We start from the raw sequence: 22,327 nt of genomic DNA, 5'->3' as shown, positions 1-22,327 counted from the left end.
TCTGATAGAATGCAAGTTTTGTATTTGTGCCTGAGACAAAAATTGAGGTGAAAAACCATCATTATGGTTTTGAAAATTGAGATGAAAGTACCTGTAGGGAACTATTTAGTCCCTGAAGAGCTTCCCATATTAAAGTCATAGTGATTGCTGCTGGTTGAACTGTCCCACGAGGCTGTCCAGAAGGTACTGATGTTCCGGGTACACCAAGGGAGGGTAAAACGCCCCATTGTATTCCGTTGTCCACCAGCTCACCAGAGGCAGACACCTCAAGATAAGGGAGCTCTTCAATGGCTACAGCTGTGATGAATCTCCTCCTGCAGAAATACTTCTGGGTCTTGGGGATGGCAGCTGTAACACGGGACTCAATGAGGCCCATTCCAAACTGCACTCTGCCGATTCAGCAGAGCTGCCCAAAGTTCCTGACACTGTGTCAGCAGTACGAAGGCCGCACCCTTCCAGTCTCAACTGCAACATCCGGGGTGTGGAAGACCGTACCGAAGGGTAAGTGCGGGTCTTCCCACGTCTTTTCCCCATTGTTGAAAATTTGGCCAGAGGAGCAGCATAACTTCCTACCCTTCCCTTCAAGGCGTCCAGTGAGGTCCTTTGTAATTATTTGACATCACGTTTGCCTTGCTCTTCTTGGACCTCTTTTTCTTCTGGTTTCTAGTTCAAGGCTTTCCCTCGATGTGCGCAATACATCCATTCTTTGTAGGTGTCCAAACCATCTAAGTTACCATTGCTGTAGTTAGGGCCATAGCAAGCTATATGTAGGCCCTATACAGCCATGCAAGAAGTGCAAGGGAGGTGAGGGTGACAAAATTGCACTCTGTTCATTGTCTCCCCTACTTGACCATGATGCAGTGGATTGGGTGGGAGCACAAGGGGGCATGTCGCTCAGGGCACATTTTTGTCTGAGAACACCCCTGGCTCTACTATCTTACTAACTGGTGGCTGTTTTTCATTTCATTTGATTGTTGTGCTATCTGCTATGTATATAGCCATTAACTTCATCATTTTGCAGGTGCAGTCTTCAATGTTCACCAAAATGCATTATTCTGTCTTGGTCTGCATTGCCTGAAGAGAACTCGCCAACAGGACCATATCATCTGTATCTCCGGAATAAGCTCCACGTTCCCGGACTGATCTCAGAGCCCCGAGAGGCGAACCGGCACCTTGCATGTGGCCTTGGAGGGGTGAGAAGGCGGTGAGACTCTGGATCAGAATCGGGATCCCTAGGACGGACCAAAGCAAAGATTCCAATATGGGATCTCCTTTGCCGTGCCAGCAAGAGAAAATAAACACCAGCGTCTGCCTGCAGGCCCCATCAGGCGCTCCAAGGGTCAGGAAAAACCTTACACAGAAAGCTTCTCTGGGTGTTCCCTGCAAGCCAACAAAGATCGGGAATGGAACTGTCATTCATAGGGACTGAACTTCCAACTGTCGAACTGCCCGGAACTGAAGGGCAAGACCCAGAAAAACTTCCTGCATGGACCGACGCCGCATGGTGGAGAGCGCCCAACACAGAGAGGACCGAGTAACAACAGACACCAGTCCCCCCCCCCAAGGTGAACTATGGCTGGAACTGAGGTCTGACTTCTGGACCGCCCAGAACCAAAGAGCAAAACACAGAAAAAACTACCCGTGTGTCCGATGCCGTGCAGCGGAGAGCACCCGACACAGAGAAGACATGGAAACATAGAGACCAGTTTTCCTACGGTGATCGAACGGTGATCCTAGCAGCGGCATACCAAAGGCGGGGCGGTGGGGGCGGTCCACCCTGGGTGCACGCCGCTGGAGTGGTGCAGAGAGCAGCCGTGCACCTGTCGGCTCCGCTGGTTCCCTGCTCCCTCTGCCCTGGAACAGGTTACTTCCTGTTCCTGGGCAGAGGGAGCAGGGAGCCAGCGGAGCTGAGAGCCGCGCGGCTGCTCCCAGCAGCTAAGAATGCACCCGGGGAGGGGGGTTGATGCGCCAGGGGGTGTCATTGCGCCAGAGGGGGTGCGCATCGGCAATCCGCCCCGGGTGGCAGCCGACCTAGGATCATAACTGGATCCTAGTGCAAGCGGTCCTGCAGCACAGGGTCATCAAAGGCGAGGCAAGCTCACTAGAAGGGTAACCACATCGGATCCAGCCTCAGCTGGAGGAAGCACAAAACCACATTGTCGAAGCTGGAAGTGATGGGACAGGCACAACCAGGAGCCACATTTGGAGACCCCCTCCCCCCAACGAAAGCAACCGAGATGCAAATGATGAAAAAATCCATAGCCCAGGTAGAAAAATAATAAAGACCATCCAACCACACTCACAAAAACACACTCACACTCACCCCCAGCGAAACTAACTGAGGTGACAATAATGCAAAATCTGAAGCCCAGGTAGAACACTAATAAAGACCATCCAACCACATGCACACACACAAACAAACAAACAAAAAAGACACACTAAACTCAACTAAACTGGAAGAGAAACTGTGATGAAGAACAAAAACAGCGAATTCCACCCCCCCCCCCCCCCCCCCCCCCCCCAAAGCCCTAAACAAGGTCATCAGAACTGACAGAATTTGAGAGGACTGAAAAAGAGAAAATCATTGAAGGAGTTCTCACTGGAAAAGCCCCTAAGCTATCTCTGTTGATGCTATGTCTATCAGATCAACAGCCCTATTTACTTTCCCTTCTCTAAAACTTATAGAAAGACTCGGATTATTACATAATCTTTCTTCTTTCTATGCAGCTCGTTTTAGTAAAGATGTTTAGACTGTTTTACTTACTACTTCAAGTTATTTTCAATTTCGGAAATATATAAAAACTCATTTATTCTAGAAAATCTGTTTTACAATCTAATAACTAGTATGGATTGGTTCATCAAAGACTTTTTTTGAAATGTGTATGTAAGTTATTATTGCTTGTAATTCCTGGAAATGTCTAGCTTCTTGTATACTAGGATTCGCTTTGAACCATGAGGTATTAGTGGAAAAGTTACATTGTTAATGTTAATCCTGTTGAATGCTTTTTTAAAATTCACCAAACTTATAATAACTAGGATTTATACTCAAAATGTGTTCTAATACTCTGCAAAGTGTGAAAATATGATCTGTGCAGATATCTTAGGCCTGAACCCTGCTTGTTCAGCTTGTAGTAAGTTGTCTACTTCAGTCTTAAGCCACCTAAGAATCTTTCAACTGTAAATTTTTGCAGGTATAGATAACAGAACAGTCCTTTCCAATTATTGCAGTCCAATAAATATTTCTTTGGCAGCTTCACAGTTATTCCTTTCTTCCAGTCATCTAGTGATTTCCCCCCCTTTCCCATGCAGTATTACACAGTCATAGTAGCCATTCTGTCATTTGATTTGATCCTTTCTTCAAAAGTTCTACACAGATGATGTCTAATCCTGGTGACTTTGTGTTCCTTAGTCCCTTACCGGCTTTAATTATCTTATCCAAGATGAATGGCCTGGTGTCTGTCTGCAGCTCTGTTGATATTTTATCAATCAGCTGATCTAATGCAGTTTCAGGCTTTGGGCAATACAGTGTTTCCTTAAAATATTCTTTCCCAACACTGGACTTTTTTTTTCCTTCTGTAATGACTTTGATGCCTTTCTCTTTAACAGGAAGTATTTTTTTTCCTTCTGTTCCTACAAAATGATTGATTATGTGATACACTGTTTTCAGTTCTCCTTTTTGTGTTGCTGCTTCTGCTCTTTGATAGTTGGTCCCCGAATGCTTCTTAAAATAAGTTCTTATGATTATTTTTTAAATTTTGCAATATACATCCTTGGATTTTTGTGTGAAAGATGTACACTGTAGAAGTTGCAAGTAACCTTCTGATAAGTCCATATTACTACTTTGAAGTAATTTCTAAGTGAAGTTAGAAATTTTTATATCACACTAGGCCGCTTGTGTGTTTGATTGCAGTATTCCTTGTGTTAAATATAATTTTTGAACTAGTTTTTTGAGCTTCTGCTGTGTGAGCATTTGTCTCACACATTTTTTAACTTCTTTATCTTGCTGACCTGGTGTAATATAACTTTTTTCAGTATCTTCTTATGATTCAATTACAGGGCAATTCTATAACAGGGTGTTCACATTTACTCTCCACTTGAGCACATAAGTGTACAGAATATTCTCCGAGGACAAGCAGGCTGCTTGTTCTCACTGATGGGTGACGTCCACGGCACCCCCTCCAATCAGAATCTTCCCATAGCAAAGACGTTTGCTAGCCTTCACGCGCCGATGCGCACCGCGCATACGCGGTCGTCTTCCCGCCCGAACCAGCTCGTGTTCGTCAGTCTTCTTTTGTCCGCGCTCGGGACGGTCGTGTTTTGCCGCCGTTTCGTGCCCCTCAGAGGACCCTCATGTGTCTTTCGTGTTTTTCGAAAAAAAAAAAAGAGAGAGAACCTTTTTCCCGTATTTCTAGCTTTTTCCCAGCGTAAGTTTTCTTTCGCTTTCGGGAGCGGCCTTCTTGGCCGCCTGCACGGGTTTTTTTTCCCCCCTTTTTGTCTAGGTGCCTCTTGTCATCATCGCGAATTTTGATTTCGCCGGCGCGATTTTTCCGCCCATGACATCGAAGCCTTCCAGCAGCTTCAAGAAGTGCACCCAGTGCGCCCGGATAATCTCGCTCACTGATAGACACGCCTCGTGTCTTCAGTGTCTGGGGGCTGGGCACCGCAGGCCTGTAGTCTTTGTGCTCTTTTGCAAAAGAGGACTCGGGTAGCGAGATTAGCCCAGTGGAACGTTCTGTTTTCCGGCGCTTCGACGGCATCGGCATCTAGAGATTCATCGGGTGCATCGGCGTCGGCAGCACCGAAGTCTTCAGACATCGCATCAACGTCAACTGCATCGAGGCATCTTCCTCCTGCATCATCGGTACCGAGGCTTCGGAAGAGTGCGTCAGCGTCGGTGGTACCGGGACCCCCTCTGCTGCTGATGTCGTCGGACGGTGGTGCTTCGTCTGGAGTGCAGATGAGGGCTGTCAATTCCCCTGCTGGTGGCGGTGAGCCTTTGGGTAGGTCTCCTCCTGCCCTGAGGGCTCCTGCGGTACAGCCCCCCTGGGATCGACCATCTTCGGCCCCGGCCCCGAGGAAGCAACGTCCTGGATTCAACGTCGTCCTCATCGGTACCGGGGGAGCTCTGGTGACATGCTTCGCTCGAAGAAGTCAAAGAAGCATCGTCACCGGTCACCTTCCAGACTTGGTACCGGGAGTTCTGGGTCGCCGAGGGAGTCGGCACCCAGCAGGCATCGGCACCGGGAGGACCGCTCACCCTCCATCCAGGAGGTGTCGGTGCACTGTACCCTGGACAGCCCGGTACCGCCTCCATGCCCGGAACAGATTCTGACCTCGACGCCTGCACCGGCTTCTCAGTCTTTCTGTGCAGCCGCTCTGCACGAGAGTCTCCGGGCCATTCTTTCTGGCATTCTGGAAGACCTGTTGCGCCCTTCTCCTCCGGTACCGGGGGTGCTTGCGCCACCGGTGATGTCGAGTGAGGCGACAGCTGGCCCTTTGCCTGGGGTGAGGTCCCCGGTACCGCTTGTGGTACTGGTTTCGGCTGCCTCCCAGGTGGACTCCCCGACGACGTCGGGGGAGGGAGCTTCGCCGCTCCCGGCCAGGGAGTCCACCTCTCGACGCTCCCACTGTGGCCATGGTTCCACGGAGTTGAGACGGACACGGCTTCAGACACAGGTCCGTGAACTTGTGTCTGATACAGATGATGAGGCCTCATGGGAGGCAGAGGAGGACATCAGATATTTCTCTGACGAGGAGTCTGATGGCCTTCCTTCTGACCCCACTCCCTCCCCTGAAAGACAGCTTTCTCCTCCCGAGAGTCTGTCTTTCTCGGCCTTTGTCCGGGAGATGTCTACGGCCATCCCCTTCCCGGTGGTTGTGGAGGATGAGCCAAGGGCTGAAATGTTTGAGCTCTTGGACTATCCTTCTCCACCTAAGGAAGCGTCCACAGTACCCATGCATCATGTCCTGAAAAAGACATAGCTGGCGAACTGGACCAAGCCACTAACTAATCCCCACATTCCCAAAAAGATAGAATCCCAATATCGGATCCATGGGGACCCAGAGCTGATGCGCACTCAGTTGCCTCACGACTCTGGTGTGGTGGATCTGGCCCTGAAGAGGGCTAAGAGTTCTAGGGAGCATGCTTCGGCGCCCCCGGGCAAAGACCCCAGAACCTTAGACTCCTTTGGGAGGAAGGCCTACCATTCTTTCATGCTCGTGGCCAAGATTCAATCTTACCAGCTCTACACAAGCATCCATATGCGGAATAATGTGCGGAAGCTGGCGGACTTGGTGGACCAGATCACTTCTGAGCAAGCCAAGCTGTTTCAGGAGGTGGTCAGGCAGCTGAAGGCATGTAGAAAATTCCTGGCCAGAGGGGTATTTGATACCTTTGATGTTGTATCCAGGGCCGCTGCTCAAGGTGTGGTGATGCGCAGACTCTCATGGCTGCGTGCCTCCGACCTGGAGAATAGGATCCAGCAGCGGATTGCGGACTCCCCTTGCCGTGCGGATAACATTTTTGGGGAAAAAGTCGAACAGGTGGTAGAACAGCTCCACCAGCAGGATAACGCTTTCGACCAATTCTCCCGCCGGCAGCCTTCAGCATCTACCTCATCAGGTAGGCGTTTTTATGGGGGAAGGAGGACTGTTCCCTACTCTTCTGGTAAGCGTACGTACAATCCTCCCTCTCGACAGCCTGCGACCCAGGCTAAGCCCCAGCGCGCTCGCTCTTGTCAGCAGCGTGCGCCTCAGCAAGGCCCCTCAGCTCCCCAGCAAAAGCAGGGGGCGAGCTTTTGACTGGCTCCAGCAGAGCATAGCCGATATCAAAGTGTCCGTGCCGGACGATCTACCGGTCGGGGGGAGGTTGAAAGTTTTTCGCTAAAGGTGGCCTCTTATAACCTCCGATCAGTGGGTTCTCCAAATAGTCCGGCAAGGATACACCCTCAATTTGGCCTCCATGCCTCCAAATTGCCCACCGAGAGCTCAGTCTTTCAGCTTCCAGCACAAGCAGGTACTTGCAGAGGAACTCTCCGCCCTTCTCAGCGTCAATACGGTCGAGCCCGTGCCACCCGGGCAAGAAGGGCTGGGATTCTATTCCAGGTACTTCCTTGTGGAAAAGAAAACAGGGGGGATGCGTCCCATCCTAGACCTAAGGGCCCTGAACAAATATCTGGTCAAGGAAAAGTTCAGGATGCTTTCCCTGGGCACCCTTCTTCCCATGATTCAGGAAAAAGATTGGCTATGCTCTCTGGACTTAAAGGATGCTTACATGCATATTCCGATACTGCCAGCTCACAGACAGTATCTCCGATTCTGTCTGGGAACGCGGCACTTCCAGTACTGTGTGCTACCCTTTGGGCTCGCCTCCACGCCCAGGGTGTTCACAAAGTGTCTGGCTGTGGTAGCAGCAGTGCTCCGCTGGCTTGGGGCGCACGTGTTCCCTTATCTCGACGATTGGCTGGTGAAGAACACATCCAAGGCAGGAGCTCTACGGTCCATGCAGATGACTATTCGCCTCCTGGAGCTACTGGGGTTTGTGATAAATTATCCAAAGTCCCATCTTCTCCCAGTACAGAGACTCGAATTCATAGGAGCTCTGCTGGATTCTCGGACGGCTCGTGCCTATCTCCCGGAGACAAGGGCCAACAATCTGTTGTCCCTCGTCTCCCGGGTGCGAGCGTCCCAGCAGATCACAGCTCGGCAGATGTTGAGATTGCTCAGCCACATGGCCTCCACAGTACATGTGACTCCCATGGCTCGTCTTTGCATGCGATCTGCTCAATGGACCCTAGCTTCCCAGTGGTTTCAGGCTGCTGGGGATCTAGAGGACGTGATCCACCTGTCCACGAGTTTTCTCGAATCCCTACACTGGTGGACGATTTGGTCCAATTTGACTCTGGGACGCCCTTTCCAAATTCCTCAGCCGCAAAAAGTGCTGACTACGGATGTGTCTCTCCTGGGGTGGGGAGCTCATGTCGATGGGCTTCACACCCAGGGAAGCTGGTCCCTCCAGGAACAAGGTCTACAGATCAATCTCCTGGAGTTACGAGCGGTCTGGAACGCTCTGAAGGCTTTCAGAGATCGGCTGTCCCACCAAATTATCCAAATTCAGACAGACAACCAGGTTGCCATGTATTACATCAACAAGCAGGGGGGCACCGGATCTCGCCCCCTGTGTCAGGAAGCCGTCAGCATGTGGCTGTGGCCTCGCCGTTACGGCATGTTTCTCCAAGCCACATATCTGGCAGGCGTAAACAACAGTCTGGCCGACAGGTTGAGCAGGATTATGCAACCTCACGAGTGGTCGCTGAACTCCAGAGTAGTGCGCCGGATCTTCCAAGTGTGGGGCACCCCCTTGGTAGATCTCTTCGCATCTCGAGCCAACCAAAAGGTCCCTCAGTTCTGTTCCAGACTTCAGGCCCACGGCCGACTGGCATCGGATGCCTTCCTCCTGGATTGGGGGGAAGGCCTGCTGTATGCTTATCCTCCCATACCTCTGGTGGGGAAGACTTTGTTGAAACTCAAGCAAGACCGAGGCACCATGATTCTGATTGCTCCTTTTTGGCCACGTCAGATCTGGTTCCCTCTTCTTCTGGAGTTGTCCTCCGAAGAACCGTGGAGATTGGAGTGTTTTCCGACCCTCATCACCCAGAACGAAGGGGCGCTTCTGCATCCCAGCCTCCAGTCTCTGGCTCTCACGGCCTGGATGTTGAGAGCGTAGATTTTGCCTCTTTAGGTCTGTCAGAGGGTGTCTCCCGTATCTTGCTTGCTTCCAGGAAAGATTCCACTAAGAGGAGTTACTTCTTTTTGTGGAGGAGGTTTGCCGTCTGGTGTGACAGCAAGGCCTTAGATTCTCGCTCTTGTCCTACACAGACCCTGCTTGACTACCTTCTGCACTTGTCTGAGTCTGGTCTCAAGACCAACTCTGTATGGGTTCACCTTAGCGCAATCAGTGCATACCATTACCGTGTGGAAGGTAAGCCGATCTCGGGACAGCCTTTAGTTGTTCGCTTTATGAGAGGTTTGCTTCTGTCAAAGCCCCACATCGAACCTCCTACAGTGTCATGGGATCTCAATGTCGTTCTCACCCAGCTGATGAAACCTCCTTTTGAGCCACTGAATTCCTACCATCTGAAGTACTTGACCTGGAAGGTCATTTTCTGGGTGGCAGTAACTTCAGCTCGTAGAGTCAGTGAGCTTCAAGCCCTAGTAGCTCATGCTTCTTATACCAAATTTCATCATAATAGAGTAGACTTCCGCACTTACCCTAAGTTCTTGCCAAAGGTTGTGTCGGAGTTCCATCTGAACCAGTCAATTGTCTTGCCAACATTCTTTCCCCATCCTCATTCCTGCCCTGCTGAACGTCAGCTGCACACATTGGACTGCAAAAGAGCATTGGCCTTCTATCTGGAGCGGACACAGCCCAACAGACAGTCTGCCCAAATGTTTGTTTCTTTTGATCCCAACAGGAGGGGAGTGGCTGTGGGGAAACGCACCATATCCAATTGGCTAGCAGATTGCATTTCTTTCACTTACGCCCAGGCTGGGCTGGCTCTTGAGGGTCATGTCACGGCTCACAATGGCAGCGTCAGTGGCCCACTTGAAGTCAGCCACTATTGAAGAGATCTGCAAAGCTGCGACGTGGTCATCTGTCCACACATTCACATCTCATTACTGCCTGCAGCAGGATACCCGACGCGACAGTCGGTTCGGGCAGTCGGTGCTTCATAATCTGTTTGGGGTTTGAATCCAACTCCACCCCCCTAGGCACATTTTTTATTCTGTTCCAGGCTACACTCTCAGTTAGTTGAATAAGATGTTAGGTCAATCTCAGTTAGGTCCTCGCCGTTGCGAGGCCCAATTGACCATGTTTGTTGTTTTGAGTGAGCCTGGGGGCTAGGGATACCCCATCAGTGAGAACAAGCAGCCTGCTTGTCCTCGGAGAAAGCGAATGCTACATACCTGTAGAAGGTATTCTCCGAGGACAGCAGGCTGATTGTTCTCACAAACCCGTCCGCCTCCCCTTTGGAGTTGTGTCTTCCCTTGTCTTTGTCTTACTACAAACGGGACTGACGAACACGAGCCGGTTCGGGCGGGAAGACGACTGCGCATGCGCGGTGTGCATCGGCGCGCGAGGGCTAGCAAACGTCTTTGCTAGTGAAGATTCCGATTGGAGGGGGTGCCGTGGACGTCACCCATCAGTGAGAACAATCAGCCTGCTGTCCTCGGAGAATACCTTCTACAGGTATGTAGCATTCGCTTTTTGCATGTAAGTGGCAGCAAAACACCTAAGCACCATTCTGTAAGGATGCACATAAGTGGCATAAGGGTGCATGAAAGGTGGATGGAGCATGGGAGGGCATATGCAGTGCTGCCACTTATGCACACAGCTTACTGAATGCAGTACTCTACGCAAACCCTTGCTACAAGTGGGAGCCCACAGTTACACTAAATCTATGACTGGTGTAACTACAGGCACCTAAATTTAAGGTGTGCTCATACTGGGTTATGCTAGTATTCTATAATGGAATCTGGGTGCCACTATAGAATAGGGTCTGACTATGTGGCATCAAGGAGCCTAAATGGAGGCACCCATTTATAGAATTGCCCCTTAATGATTGAATTTCTTTTCACTTTCATATACATTTCCAGGTTTCTTCTTTTTTTTCTTGGCTGACCCAGTGTATGTAGGCAGATGTGATGTAGTTCCTCTTTGAACAATTTCTGCATATTTTCAACATCTGGTTTGCTGTATGAAAATTTGCTAAAGCTTTGAATCGATTTAACATGAGCATTTTGAACTCCTCTGCATTCTGCTGGTCCTTTAGCTTACTACTGTTGTATTGCTAACATCCTTTTATTTCTGCACTTTTTAAAATTTGATCTGGATTTTTGCAGCCACAAGATAGTGGTTACTGTTTATATTAGCATTTCTGTAGGATCTGACATCATGCAGTGATCTGATCCACCTTCCTCCAATTGCTATTTGATCTATCTGGTTTTCTTATCACCTTTTGGGTGAGCACTATGTGACTTTCTGAATGTCTTTATTTATTTTTATGTATTTATTTGCAATAACTTTCTATACCGCTCTAGCTGATAGGCAGAACAGAACAGTGTACAGGCTAAAAAGTAGGAAACAAGAAAAGAACTCTATTAATGTATAGGAAAGCAGGATATTAAGAGACATAAGCATTGCAAAAAGAGGGTAAAGCAAACACACAATAGAAGGACGGGGTCGAAGGGTAACACTGGTAATTTCAGCAAATTGTTTCACCAAAAGCTAAGCAGAAAAGCCAGGTTTTCAGCTCAGTTTTAAAATCCTTAAGAGAGGAATTACTACAGGGCAAAAGGGGGAGATTGTTCCAGGTATGAGGAGCCAGGAAGAAGAATGCACTGTGACGGTTTGATTCCAAGTGGGCATGTTTTGGAAAAGGCAGAATTAAGCGGTGATCGTTTGATGAATGCTGGAGGGGCAGGTACCCAGTCAAAATAACCCCTACAAAATGGCCCCAACAAAATAACCCTGACAAAAAAGCTCCAAACAAAAAAAAAAAGCTCCCGACATAATAGTCCCTGACATAACAGTCACTATCAAAATGGCCTGCCCACAATATATAACCCTTGACAAGTTAGCCGCATGACAAAAGGGCCCGATCAGGCTGCCCAGAATCTGGGACTGCATTTTTTTCCTAATAATCTTACCTGGCCAAACAGGATAAGGTTGGTAAGACTATGAAAATGATGACAATATTGGTTTTTTTTGTTTGTTTTTTTTTTTTATTTAGCATGTTGATGGAAGAATAGTTTCTTTCAATAGCAGAACAGATCATGAATACCAGTTTGTAGCTATAGAATTTTGTTAATTTATATATGATTTATGCAATTGAATGCTTGTAGGAGTCTTTATCAGTGAAGATTTCAGTTGTAGTTTATTATATTTTTTGTGGTGTGTTATTTTTTTCTTAGGGGACTGTTTTGTGTAGGGGCTATTTTATCAAGGGTTGTTTTGTGGGAGGGGCCCTTTTGTCAAGGGCTATTTTGTTAGGGTGTGAAATATCAAGTGTTATTTTGTTACAAGGCTGTTTTGTCAGGGCTTTTTTGTCGGGGTTCTTTTGTCATGGCTCTTATAACTGGGTGCCGGAGGGGCAATAAGGAATAGTTAAACAAGAGAGATAGTTGGGGATACCAAGTCTAAAGGCCTTGAAAGTGAAGGTGGCAATTTTATAAGTGATCCTTTGCTCAACGGGGAGCCAATGATATTATTTCAGCAGAAGTGAAGTATGATCATAGCGATGGGCAAGGCAGAGTAATCTGATGGCTGTGTTCTGGAGCGACTGAAGTTTCTTTAGTGTGTGACGAGATAGACCAGCATAAACAACATTACAATAATCAAGATGGGTGGTAAAAAAAAGAGAGGATTAGTGCATGGAGTTATGAAGTACCAAAGAGGTGACGAATTGCACGTGGCTGGCGTAAAACAAGAAAACTAGTTTTGGTCACATGAGGTATCTGTGGCAAAAAAGAAAGCGAGGAACCAAGAATGCCTAAATAATGAAAGATAGGTACTGGTGTAATAGATGTATCAAGTAGAGTGATGAGGGACGGAAGAGAGAGAGTTGAACCAGAGAACCAAAAGGCAACCGTTTATCCAGATTTAGCACTAATTGATGATGGCTTAGCCAGCTAGCAACTGATTCAAGACAGATCTGTAAAGGAGTAAGGGAAGGAGAAGAAGAGGTGATAGGAAAAAGCAGCAGAATGTCATCAGCATAAAGATAAGCGGAGATTCCGAAGGATTGTATGAGAGCAGCGAGGGGACTCAAGAAGAGATTAAAAAGAAGAGGAGAGATTATAGACCCTTGGGAACTTTGTGCCACCATTTTACTAAGCTGTGGTAAAAAGTGACCTTAGCATACCCTTACGTGAGTTTTTCCTGTGTGTGAAGGCATTTTCACCATAGCCATAAAATGGCTGATTTTCTATTTTTTTTTATTACTGGTCGTGCACTAATATTGCCATTAGCCTGCAGCCATTTAAAAAAATTACCACATGATCACTTACCCATCTTTCATTCTGGACTGCATTATTCTTATTCCATTGGTAGTCCTCTTGTTGACATCCGTCCACTTTGTTTTACTTACACTAAGGATGTGAAGGTGATACTGTTTTATTTCCTTAGGGGCCTTTTTACAAAGCTGTGGTAAGCTTTAATGCATGCTTACCGCAGCAAAAAATAGCATACCGCAGGATGCATTGAGGCATCCTGCATTAAGTTTTCCATGTACCCATGCTATCCACATGCTAAAAAAATGTTTTTATTTTTTTTTGTACAGAGGGCATGCCTGGGGAGCAGAGAGTGGCCATGTTCTGCATTAATTGGTTACCACACCTACATTGCCTTGTGCTAACCAATTAGCACAGGTTTAGCACGTGAGTCCCTACCATCACAAAATAGGTGACAGTAGGGGCTCACGTACTAATGTGAACATTAGTGCATGGTCATTATTGCAATATTCAAAAAATAGACCATTTCACCTCAGCGGTAAAAATGGCCTTTGTACGTGGGAATTACTTGTGTAAGGGGTGCGCTAAGGCCACTTTTTACTGCTATTTGGTAAAAGGACCCCTTCATCAATTGTGCGCATTTTGCTACTTCCATTAGTGGTCATATATTCTAGCATCCAATCTTGGTGATGGACTTTGCCATAACTACTGAATTCCACACTAAGGTGCACTTTTGACTTTGACCTTGGCCCATCATATAGCAAGTATTGTGTTGTCTTTTGATGAAGTATACATATGCTAATAATTTGAAATACTCACATTATTTGTCTTCTGTGTATTATATAAGTGCATTGTTTTCCAAGAGTAAACAACATTGTTCATAATGCAGTGGTAATTGTCATCATCTCCAGAACACATTTGGAAACAATTTATTAATTTTATTGATTTAAAATATATTCAGTCATTAAGCGGGGAATTCATCAAGCAGTGATAGGACCTTAAGTCATGTTATTTGGCCCTTAACGCAAGTTAAACGGCTCTAACACGGCTTGATATAAATACCACAGTAATATTTAAGTTGTCAGGTGTTAGGCAATAATGAGATGCAAAACATGCAAATGCATATTTGCATCTTATCACTGTGCAAATGCCCTAATGCGACTTGTGGTGATACACCGCAAGTTGCATTAAGGCACAAAAATTATAGTAAAATAAACCCAGCTTTTTGTTGGGGTTATTTCACCACCTGAGAGCATTGGGCTGCTAAGTCACAGCCCAGTACTTCTGGGCCTGTAGAGTGGGGTTCTCCCCCCAGGCATCAGACCCCTACCTGGGTCTCAAGACCCCTGGCAACATGAAGACCCCCCCTTTCCCTACCCCCTATAGGGATAGTGGTGGTTCAGGAGGGGGTGTTTCCAGGAGTAAGTAGGCCCATTCACTGCTTCCCAGTCCAGCACATATAGGAAAATGGCACCCCTAATGGTAGACTTACATAAATACCATTAGGAGTCATATTTCCTTATAAGTAGGAAATCAAAGTGCAGTAAAAGGCAAAGTTTTACTGTACCTTGATGAATCCCCCCCCCCCCCCCTAAATGCAGTTTATAACAAATAAGATTATGAAACTGTGTTTAGACAGTATAATTGTAAAATGTATAAATGAAGCCCTAATAAACTCTATAGGGCCCTTTTACTAAAGCTTAGTGTGCGTTAAATGCTTAGAAGTCTATTTTATATCTATGGGCTTCGAGCATTTAGCATGCTCTGAGCTTTAGCAAAAGCGCCCCCAAAGCTGTAACGTTTGTCATTATTTTCAGTCAACCTTCTGTTATTTGTATAGTTAATATAATACTACTACTTAACATTTCTAAAGCGCTACTAGGGTTACGCAGCGCTGTACAATTTAACATAAAAGGACAGGCCCTGCTCAAAGAGCTTACATGTAATACTACACTGCAAATGTCAGAATTTTAACTGTGTTTATAAATGTATAAGGTATATGCTAGTAATGGCTGAAACAATTTATTGGTTATAGGGTTTTACAATTTCAATATGTTCAGTCATGTGATCAAGCAGTTTTTATGTGGTTAGCATGTTCTGTCAGAGGTTCAGGTTCTAGGGAATATAATAGGCTGTGGGACTCAGCAGTCTTCTGTTTTGTGGAAGACTGTAGTCTTAATTTATATAATTTTTATATAAGATGAGTCTCCAACAAAACAACTAATTAATCTGACTTTCTTCTCATTATTTTAGAGAAATGGCTTATGGTTTACATTCTGTTTTCCTGTCCAATAGGCAAAAAAGGCTCTGAAGAATATCTTGCAGAAATGCACACATCTGCCAGCACTAGAACCCTTGCTCCACGATGCTCCGCCTAACATCCTGAAGCATGTGGTTGGACAGTTCAGCAAGGTAAAAAAAATGTCAACTTATATATTAATTGGTTCAATCTATAAAAACATACATAATTGGGCCATAAAATTGTATTCCTAAACTTTTTTTTCTACTTAATTTGTTTTATATTTGGATATGTTCATAAGTTACTAACAAAAGCTAATGTTACTTGTGTACTGTACAAATGGTATAAAACAATTTATGAATTTAAAGCATCTGATATCCGTATACCTGAAGCTGTGATTCAAAGTGGATAACCCAGCATTAGCTACCTACTACTGTAAGTGCTCATGTTTTCTGTTGGACGCCATTTATAGAATAGCACAGTCAATTTCTCTGCCATACTTTGGGGTCCTTTACTAAGGTGCACCGAAAAATGCTGCTGTTAGTGTAGGCGTGGGTTTGGGGCGCGCATAGAGACATTTTTCAGCTCACCTGTAAAAAAAGCCTTTAAAAAATTTTTGCTGAAAATGGACATGCGGCAAAATCAAAATTGCCGCGCACCCCTTTTGGGTCTGAGACCTTATCGCCAGCCATTGACCTAGCGGTAAAGTTTCACACGGTAACTGGGCGGTAATGATCTACGCGCGCCAAATACCACTTGGCATGTGGCCAATACGCACGACAGAAAATAAAAATGATTTTTCAGCCACGCGTATCGGACACATGCCAAAAATAAAATTACCACAAGAGCCATGCAGTAGCCGTGCGGTAACGCCATTTTGGCACACTGGTGCGCATAGACGCTTATGTGACTTAGTAAAAGAGCCCCTTTAAGGATTTATACCAACTCAAACCTGGTGTAAATCCTGATGTGCAAGTTAGGTGCGTATCCCCGGTATTCAGTAATACTGCATGCATCTTTAGTGAACGCTCCCAACCTGCCCATGCTCCTCCCATGGCCACACCCCATTTTGAGTGCATGCTATAAGATTTGCACACGGATCTTTATAGAATAGCACGTAGCAACATGTACATGCAAATCCAAATTGTTGCCTATTAACATCAATAATTGATTGTTAGCACACAGTTATGGGCGCTGGTTGGCTTGTTAACCAATTTACTTGCGCGCACATCTTAGGATAGCATACAGTTTTGTGCATGGAAATTTGCACACCATTTATAGAATCTGGGGGATAGTGTGAAAACTGGCCTTGTTTAAAAAAATGTGAGTTATTTTTCAGAACTGATTGTTAGTGATATCTGTTTTTTTCCTCCTAGGCTGTGAAATATGTACTTGGGTTGTTGGGAATCTAAGGCTCTGCTGTTTATAGTAAATTTCCCTTTTGTGGAAGAATGGAGAATAAGAGAGGGAAGAACTCTTAGAGTCATTTGCTGTTATCCAGAAAATAAAAAGGAAATACATATCCTCTAAAAAGCATGAAAATAAGCATAGGGCTAGAGATTTTTTTAATTCCCCTGTTTGTCATTTATTATCCTCAGAAGTTTTATGTCATAGGTACTTTAAAGGGATTTTGCTATTTGATGATTCTGAAACATTGATTCTATTGAATTGCTATTACCTTTTTAATGTTTGAGCTTTAGAGGATCTTGCTGCACCATATGGCCTGGAATAGACTTCTGAGCCGGTACGTCAAGCTCCATCTCTGGCCCGTCTTCAAATCTAAGCTAAAAGCCCACCTTTTTGATGCTGCTTTAACTCCTCAACCTTATTCACTTGTTCAGAACCCTTATTTTATCATCCTCACTTTAATATTCCCTTATCTCTTGTTTGTCCTGTTTGTCCTAATTAGATTGTAAGCTCTGTTGAGCAGGGACTGTCTCTTCATGTTCAAGTGTACAGCGCTGCGTACGTCTAGTAGCACTTTAGAAATTATAAGTAGTAGTAGTAGAAGTAGTAGATTTAGAGTACTTAGATTTAACAGCATATTTAGAAACTTCACATCATGATTTTTTTCTCAAGGTTAGACTTATTGGTTACTCTTCTTTCAGCAGGATAAAATTATAATTCTAAAAAATTATTTTCGAAAAAAGGCTGTGTCTTTTTGTGGCAGGTCTATCCAGATTTTGCCAGATGTGGCATGGGCCATACAAGTAAGAAGAAAAGAATTCCTTTCATTAAAAAATCAAGTATTGACACTTTTTCTCTTTGGTTCCCATGCCATTGCTTGTTTATTTACCGAAGTACTAGATATGTCTTTTTTGATCCTGCACAACTTGAACAATTTCTTAGTGATAAAGAAAGTTCTGTTTTATGTGTTTTATAATGAGCTAAGATAGTCTGCAGGTGAAATCCTGGTATTTTGACGTTGTTCTTGAATTGGTAATATTTTTATTTAATGTAATTCCTACCTTTTTTATTAACGTGGTTTATTATTACATAGGGACCTTTTTACTAAAGGGTTGGCACACGACAGTGGGCATGCCATGTGCTAATCCGGAACTACCACAGGAGCCCCTAGCGCACCCCATTTCCGGTGCTACAAAATATTTTCTATTTTTGCAGCACCGGTGCTTACCCAGCAGTAATCAGTGCTGCCCAGTTACTGCCAGTTTAGCACGGGAGCTCATAATGCCACATCAATGGTGGCGGTAAGTGCGCCCCTTCGAAATGGGCGCATGGTAAGTGGTTCACTTACCACATGGCCATTTCTTGTCGAGAAAAAAAGACATCCTTTTACCTGCTGTGGTAAAAGAGGGCCTTAGCGTGCATCAAAAATAAGTGCTGATGCTAACGCAAGCCCCCTTAATATTTTTCTTTCTCAGTTGGATAGTTCAAAGTATTCAAATTTTTAAAAAAGAAGAGATTGATGTCTTAGAGAGCAGTAATTACAATACCTGCATGTAGGAAATCTGTGTTGTCCATAGGATATTTTGCTCTTGTTTTGCCAGAGCTGATGTAACTCAACAATTTCCTCCTCTCCCACTAAATCCCATTCCCCTCAATACAACATACCAATTACTACCCAGTGCAAATATCTTCTCCAGACCCTACTGACCAGCACATGGCCGGTCTTAGCAACTGTGGGGCCCTGTGCAGATCAGTTCAGTGGAGCCCCCCTGGCCCCTTGCCTAGGCCTGCCCCTTGCCTAGTCACACTCATTGCCCAATTCCATCCTGCCCCCTGATGACAAGAAATTAAAAAAAAATTAATTTAAGATCTATGGTCATACATGCAAAACACAGACAGAGCCTCATTAAATATGAAATAAGGGGCAACAGATCAGTCATAGAGATATGAAGGTAAAAAAAAACTGTAAACCTCAGGTAAGACTTGCATATACAGCAATACTAGAGAAACTGAAATGTAGGATATCAGAGATACTGATTTTCCAAAGCTGACATGTTCTAATTAACATATTCAAAATAAATACTTTTTTTTCTACCTTTGGAGTCTGAGTATTTTATTTTTCCATTTGATTTGGCCCAAGTGTCTCTTCTGCTTTTCTGTTCTTTTGTCTTTCCAGGTCTCCTGTACATTTGGCACTTATTCTCTCTCCATGCCACTATCTGTCCTGTCCAGGATCTCTTCTTTGTGTCCCTGTTCCTATCCTTCCACATATGTTCAGCATCTGACATCTTAGTGTCACCCCTTTCTCTCCCAACCCCTTTTCCATCATTGTTCCTCTGTATCCCTGTCCCCATGCTTACTCCATTCCCAGCTTCTCTTCTGTGTGCCCTGTCTCTCCCTTTTCTCTTTCCTTCCTCTTCACCCCCACCCTGGGTCCAGCATTTTCCCCTTCTCTATCTCCTATTCCCCCCCCCCACACACACACACACAGTCTGGCATATCTCCCTCTTTCTCTCCATGGGTCTTGTGTCTCTCCTCCTGTGGTCTCTTCCCTCCTGTCCCCCTCCCTGGATCTAGCATCTCTTCCCCTCCTCTAGTCTGGCCTCGCTCTCTTTCATCCCCATCTTCCTAGCAGGTCTAGCATATCTCCATCTCCCTAGTCCCCCTCCCAATGGCCAGCACACCTCCATCTCCCAAATTCCTCCCTCCTAATGGCCAGCACACCTCCATCTCCCAAATTCCTCCCTCCTAATGGCCAGCACACCTCCATCTCCCAAATTCCTCCCTCCTAATGGCCAGCACACCTCCATCTCCCACATTCCCCCTCCCAATGGCCAGCACACCTCCATCTCTCAAATTCCCCCCTCCTAATAGCCAGCACACCTCCATCTCCCAATTCACCCGGGCCAATAGCCAGCACACACCTCTCTTTCTCTTCCTAACCACACAATGAGTTCCCGTCTTCCCCCTCCCCCCTGAGTCCAGTGCTTTTCTCCCCTGAACCCTCCCCAGCAACTCCACTCTATCTGTCACTTCCCCCACCTGTCTTGATCAGTGGCAGCGCTGTGGCTGTGATTATGGCAGACTGCCTTTGCCAACATTGGGGATTTCCCTGTAGGTTGTCCCACCTGCGTGGAAATAGGATGTCACGTCATAGGAGGTGGGGCACCACACAGGGAAAGCTTTGCAAGTGGGATGACAGGCTGAACTTGCCGGGGGGGGGGGGGGGGGCTGTGAGGGTGAGGTACAGAAGCGCTGGATTCAGGAGAAAAGAATAGAGTTGGGAGGTTGCTGAGTGGGAGATGACCGTGAAAGCGGGAGTCTCTGGTTGCTCCTGCCTAAGACCAGCCCTGCACCAAAACATGGCTGAACTAGCCTGGGGCAGTTCTGTTAATTAAGGAGATATTTTGCTGAATCAAAGGCACTGCATGGAGGACTAATTGGAATATAGTCATCCATGTTCATAGGGATCCAAATCTCTTAAATCGCTCTTCATGCCCCCCCTCCAATTACTGTTGAGAACCTAAACCCAAATACTTAACCTTCTTATCCATTCACCCCTCTCAGTTTTCCCTCTCCGAGACTATGTAAGCCATATTGAGCCTACAAATAGGTGGGAAAATGTGGGATACAAATGTAACAAATAAGTAAATAAAAATAAATATCAAAAATGCCACTCCACGTCTCCTTCTCCTTTACTAATGCCAAAGCAGGTCTGACTCTTGAAGGTCATGTCACAGCTCAAAATGTCAGAGCTATGGCAGCAAAGGTAGCCCACTGGAAGTCAGCCCGTATAGAAGAGATTGCAGAGCTGCAACATGGACTTCTGTCCATACATTCACATCTCACTATTGCTTAGAACAGGATTCTTGATATGATGATAGGTTTGACCAGACAGTCCTCCAGAATCTGTTTGGGAATTAGAATACAGCTCCATCCCCCTAGGTCCATTTAATTCAGTTCCAGGCTGACTTTCCAAAAAGAAGAGAAAAAGAAGAACTAATAAAAATAGCATGTTGCCAGCAAAAAAAAAAAAAAGGCATGTCTGCCTGTTGCAGAATACATTTCTTTTTCCCTTCTTCTCTGAAGGCAACTTATATCTAGGGAATCCTTTGTTCTGAGGACTTAGTATCTTGCTTGGCCTTAGAGAAAACCAACTTACTTATCTGTAGCAGCAGTTCTCATCTCCCACCCCCCCCCCCCCCCCCCCCCCCCCCCCCAAGGAGTTGTATTCTATCCTAAGTTAAGTTATGAAATAGAGTGAAGTAGTCCTGTGTGACAGCAGCAGGTGGGAAGTTGTCAAAGATCAAACCTAGACTGGAGAACTGTTCCCATGCTGGCTCCATCAGTGATCCTTGTTGTGAGGACTTGTATCTTGCTGTCCAGAGAGAACATGTGCTACAGGTAACTAATTTGGTTTTACTTGGCTACCCTGTCCTCCAATTTGTACTTCCTCTCCTTTGTATTGATTAGATGTTACCACAACAAGGACTAGTAAGCCCTTACTAGGGCCCAACCTACCCAACCCCTCCTGTGGTGCTTTTTTGTGTCTAGTTGTATTATAGAAACCCTTTGTATTCTCTCTTCAGGTCCTCATGGTGCATTACCTCTCTTCCTATTGCATTTTTCAGATTTGCCCATGTCCCTGGTTAGCCTTATGCTTGCTTTTGTCTATTATTCAATGCTCCACTCCAATTTTGTTACCTTATTTGGATTATTGTAACTCTTTATACTGTTCAATCAACACACACTTAAGGAAGCGTCTTCAATTACTGTTAAATACATCTGCAAGGTTAATTTTTAACCTAGGAAAATTTCATGAACCTACTCCTCTTTTGAATAGGCTACATTGGCTTAAATTAGATTCTATAATTCATTTTAAAATTGCTTGTTTAGTATATAAAAGCTTTTATTTATTTATTTATTTATAGCATTTATATCCCACAGTTTCCCACCCAGGGGTAGGCCCAATGTGGCTTACAACAATCTACATAAAACACACAACAAGGCAGAGTTCAAACAAGCAATGTCTTAGAAGTAAAATGGTAAAAGGGTAAAAGCGAGGTAGAGAAAAAGAAAAAGAGAGGTGGTGATTAATATGACACCGGGATAAAGAGAGTTCAGAAGTTAGAGGTGCCAGGTGGGAGCGGCGCATAAGCTTTGCCAAATAGAAAGGTCTTGAGGCGCTGTTTGAAGGTGGGGTGATCAGGAGTAAGTTTCACCAGTTTAAGCAGATCATTCCACAGACGAGCGCTAGTGTAGGAGAAAGTTGATGCATAGATGCTTTTGTATTTAAGTCCAATATATACTGGATAATGAAGGTTTAAGTACGATCGCGCGGATCTGTGAGAGTTCCTTGGTGGCAAGTTGATGAGGGTGTCCATATATGCTGGGGCTTCACCATAGATGATTTTATGCACCAGAGTGGAGGAGTGGCCTAGTGGTTAGGGTGGTGGACTTTGGTCCTGGGGAACTGAGGAACTGAGTTCAATTCCCACTTCAGGCACAGGCAGCTCCTTGTGACTCTGGGCAAGTCACTTAACCCTCCATTGCCCCATGTAAGCCGCATTGAGCCTGCCATGAGTGGGAAAGCGCGGGGTACAAATGTCATTAAAAAAAAATACGGTCCTTGACAGGAAGCCAGTGCAGTTTCTCTCGGAGCAGTCTTGT

At 45.6% G+C, this 22,327-nt stretch overlaps 1 protein-coding gene across 1 annotated transcript in view; it reads left to right on the top strand.

Moving 5' to 3' along the window:
- SPAG6 (sperm associated antigen 6) overlaps nucleotides 1-22,327 on the top strand; it is a 449,242-nt gene that overhangs the window by 391,476 nt on the left and 35,439 nt on the right. Inside the window, exon 9 of the mRNA XM_030199370.1 lies at nucleotides 15,307-15,423. Coding sequence (XP_030055230.1) covers nucleotides 15,307-15,423 — 117 coding nt within the window. The remainder of the gene's footprint in view (nucleotides 1-15,306; nucleotides 15,424-22,327) is intronic.

Source organism: Microcaecilia unicolor, chromosome 1 (genome assembly GCF_901765095.1).
Source record: "Microcaecilia unicolor chromosome 1, aMicUni1.1, whole genome shotgun sequence".
In the NCBI taxonomy this organism is placed as follows: Eukaryota; Metazoa; Chordata; class Amphibia; order Gymnophiona; family Siphonopidae; genus Microcaecilia; species Microcaecilia unicolor.
This window is presented reverse-complemented; position numbering and strand designations above follow the sequence as displayed.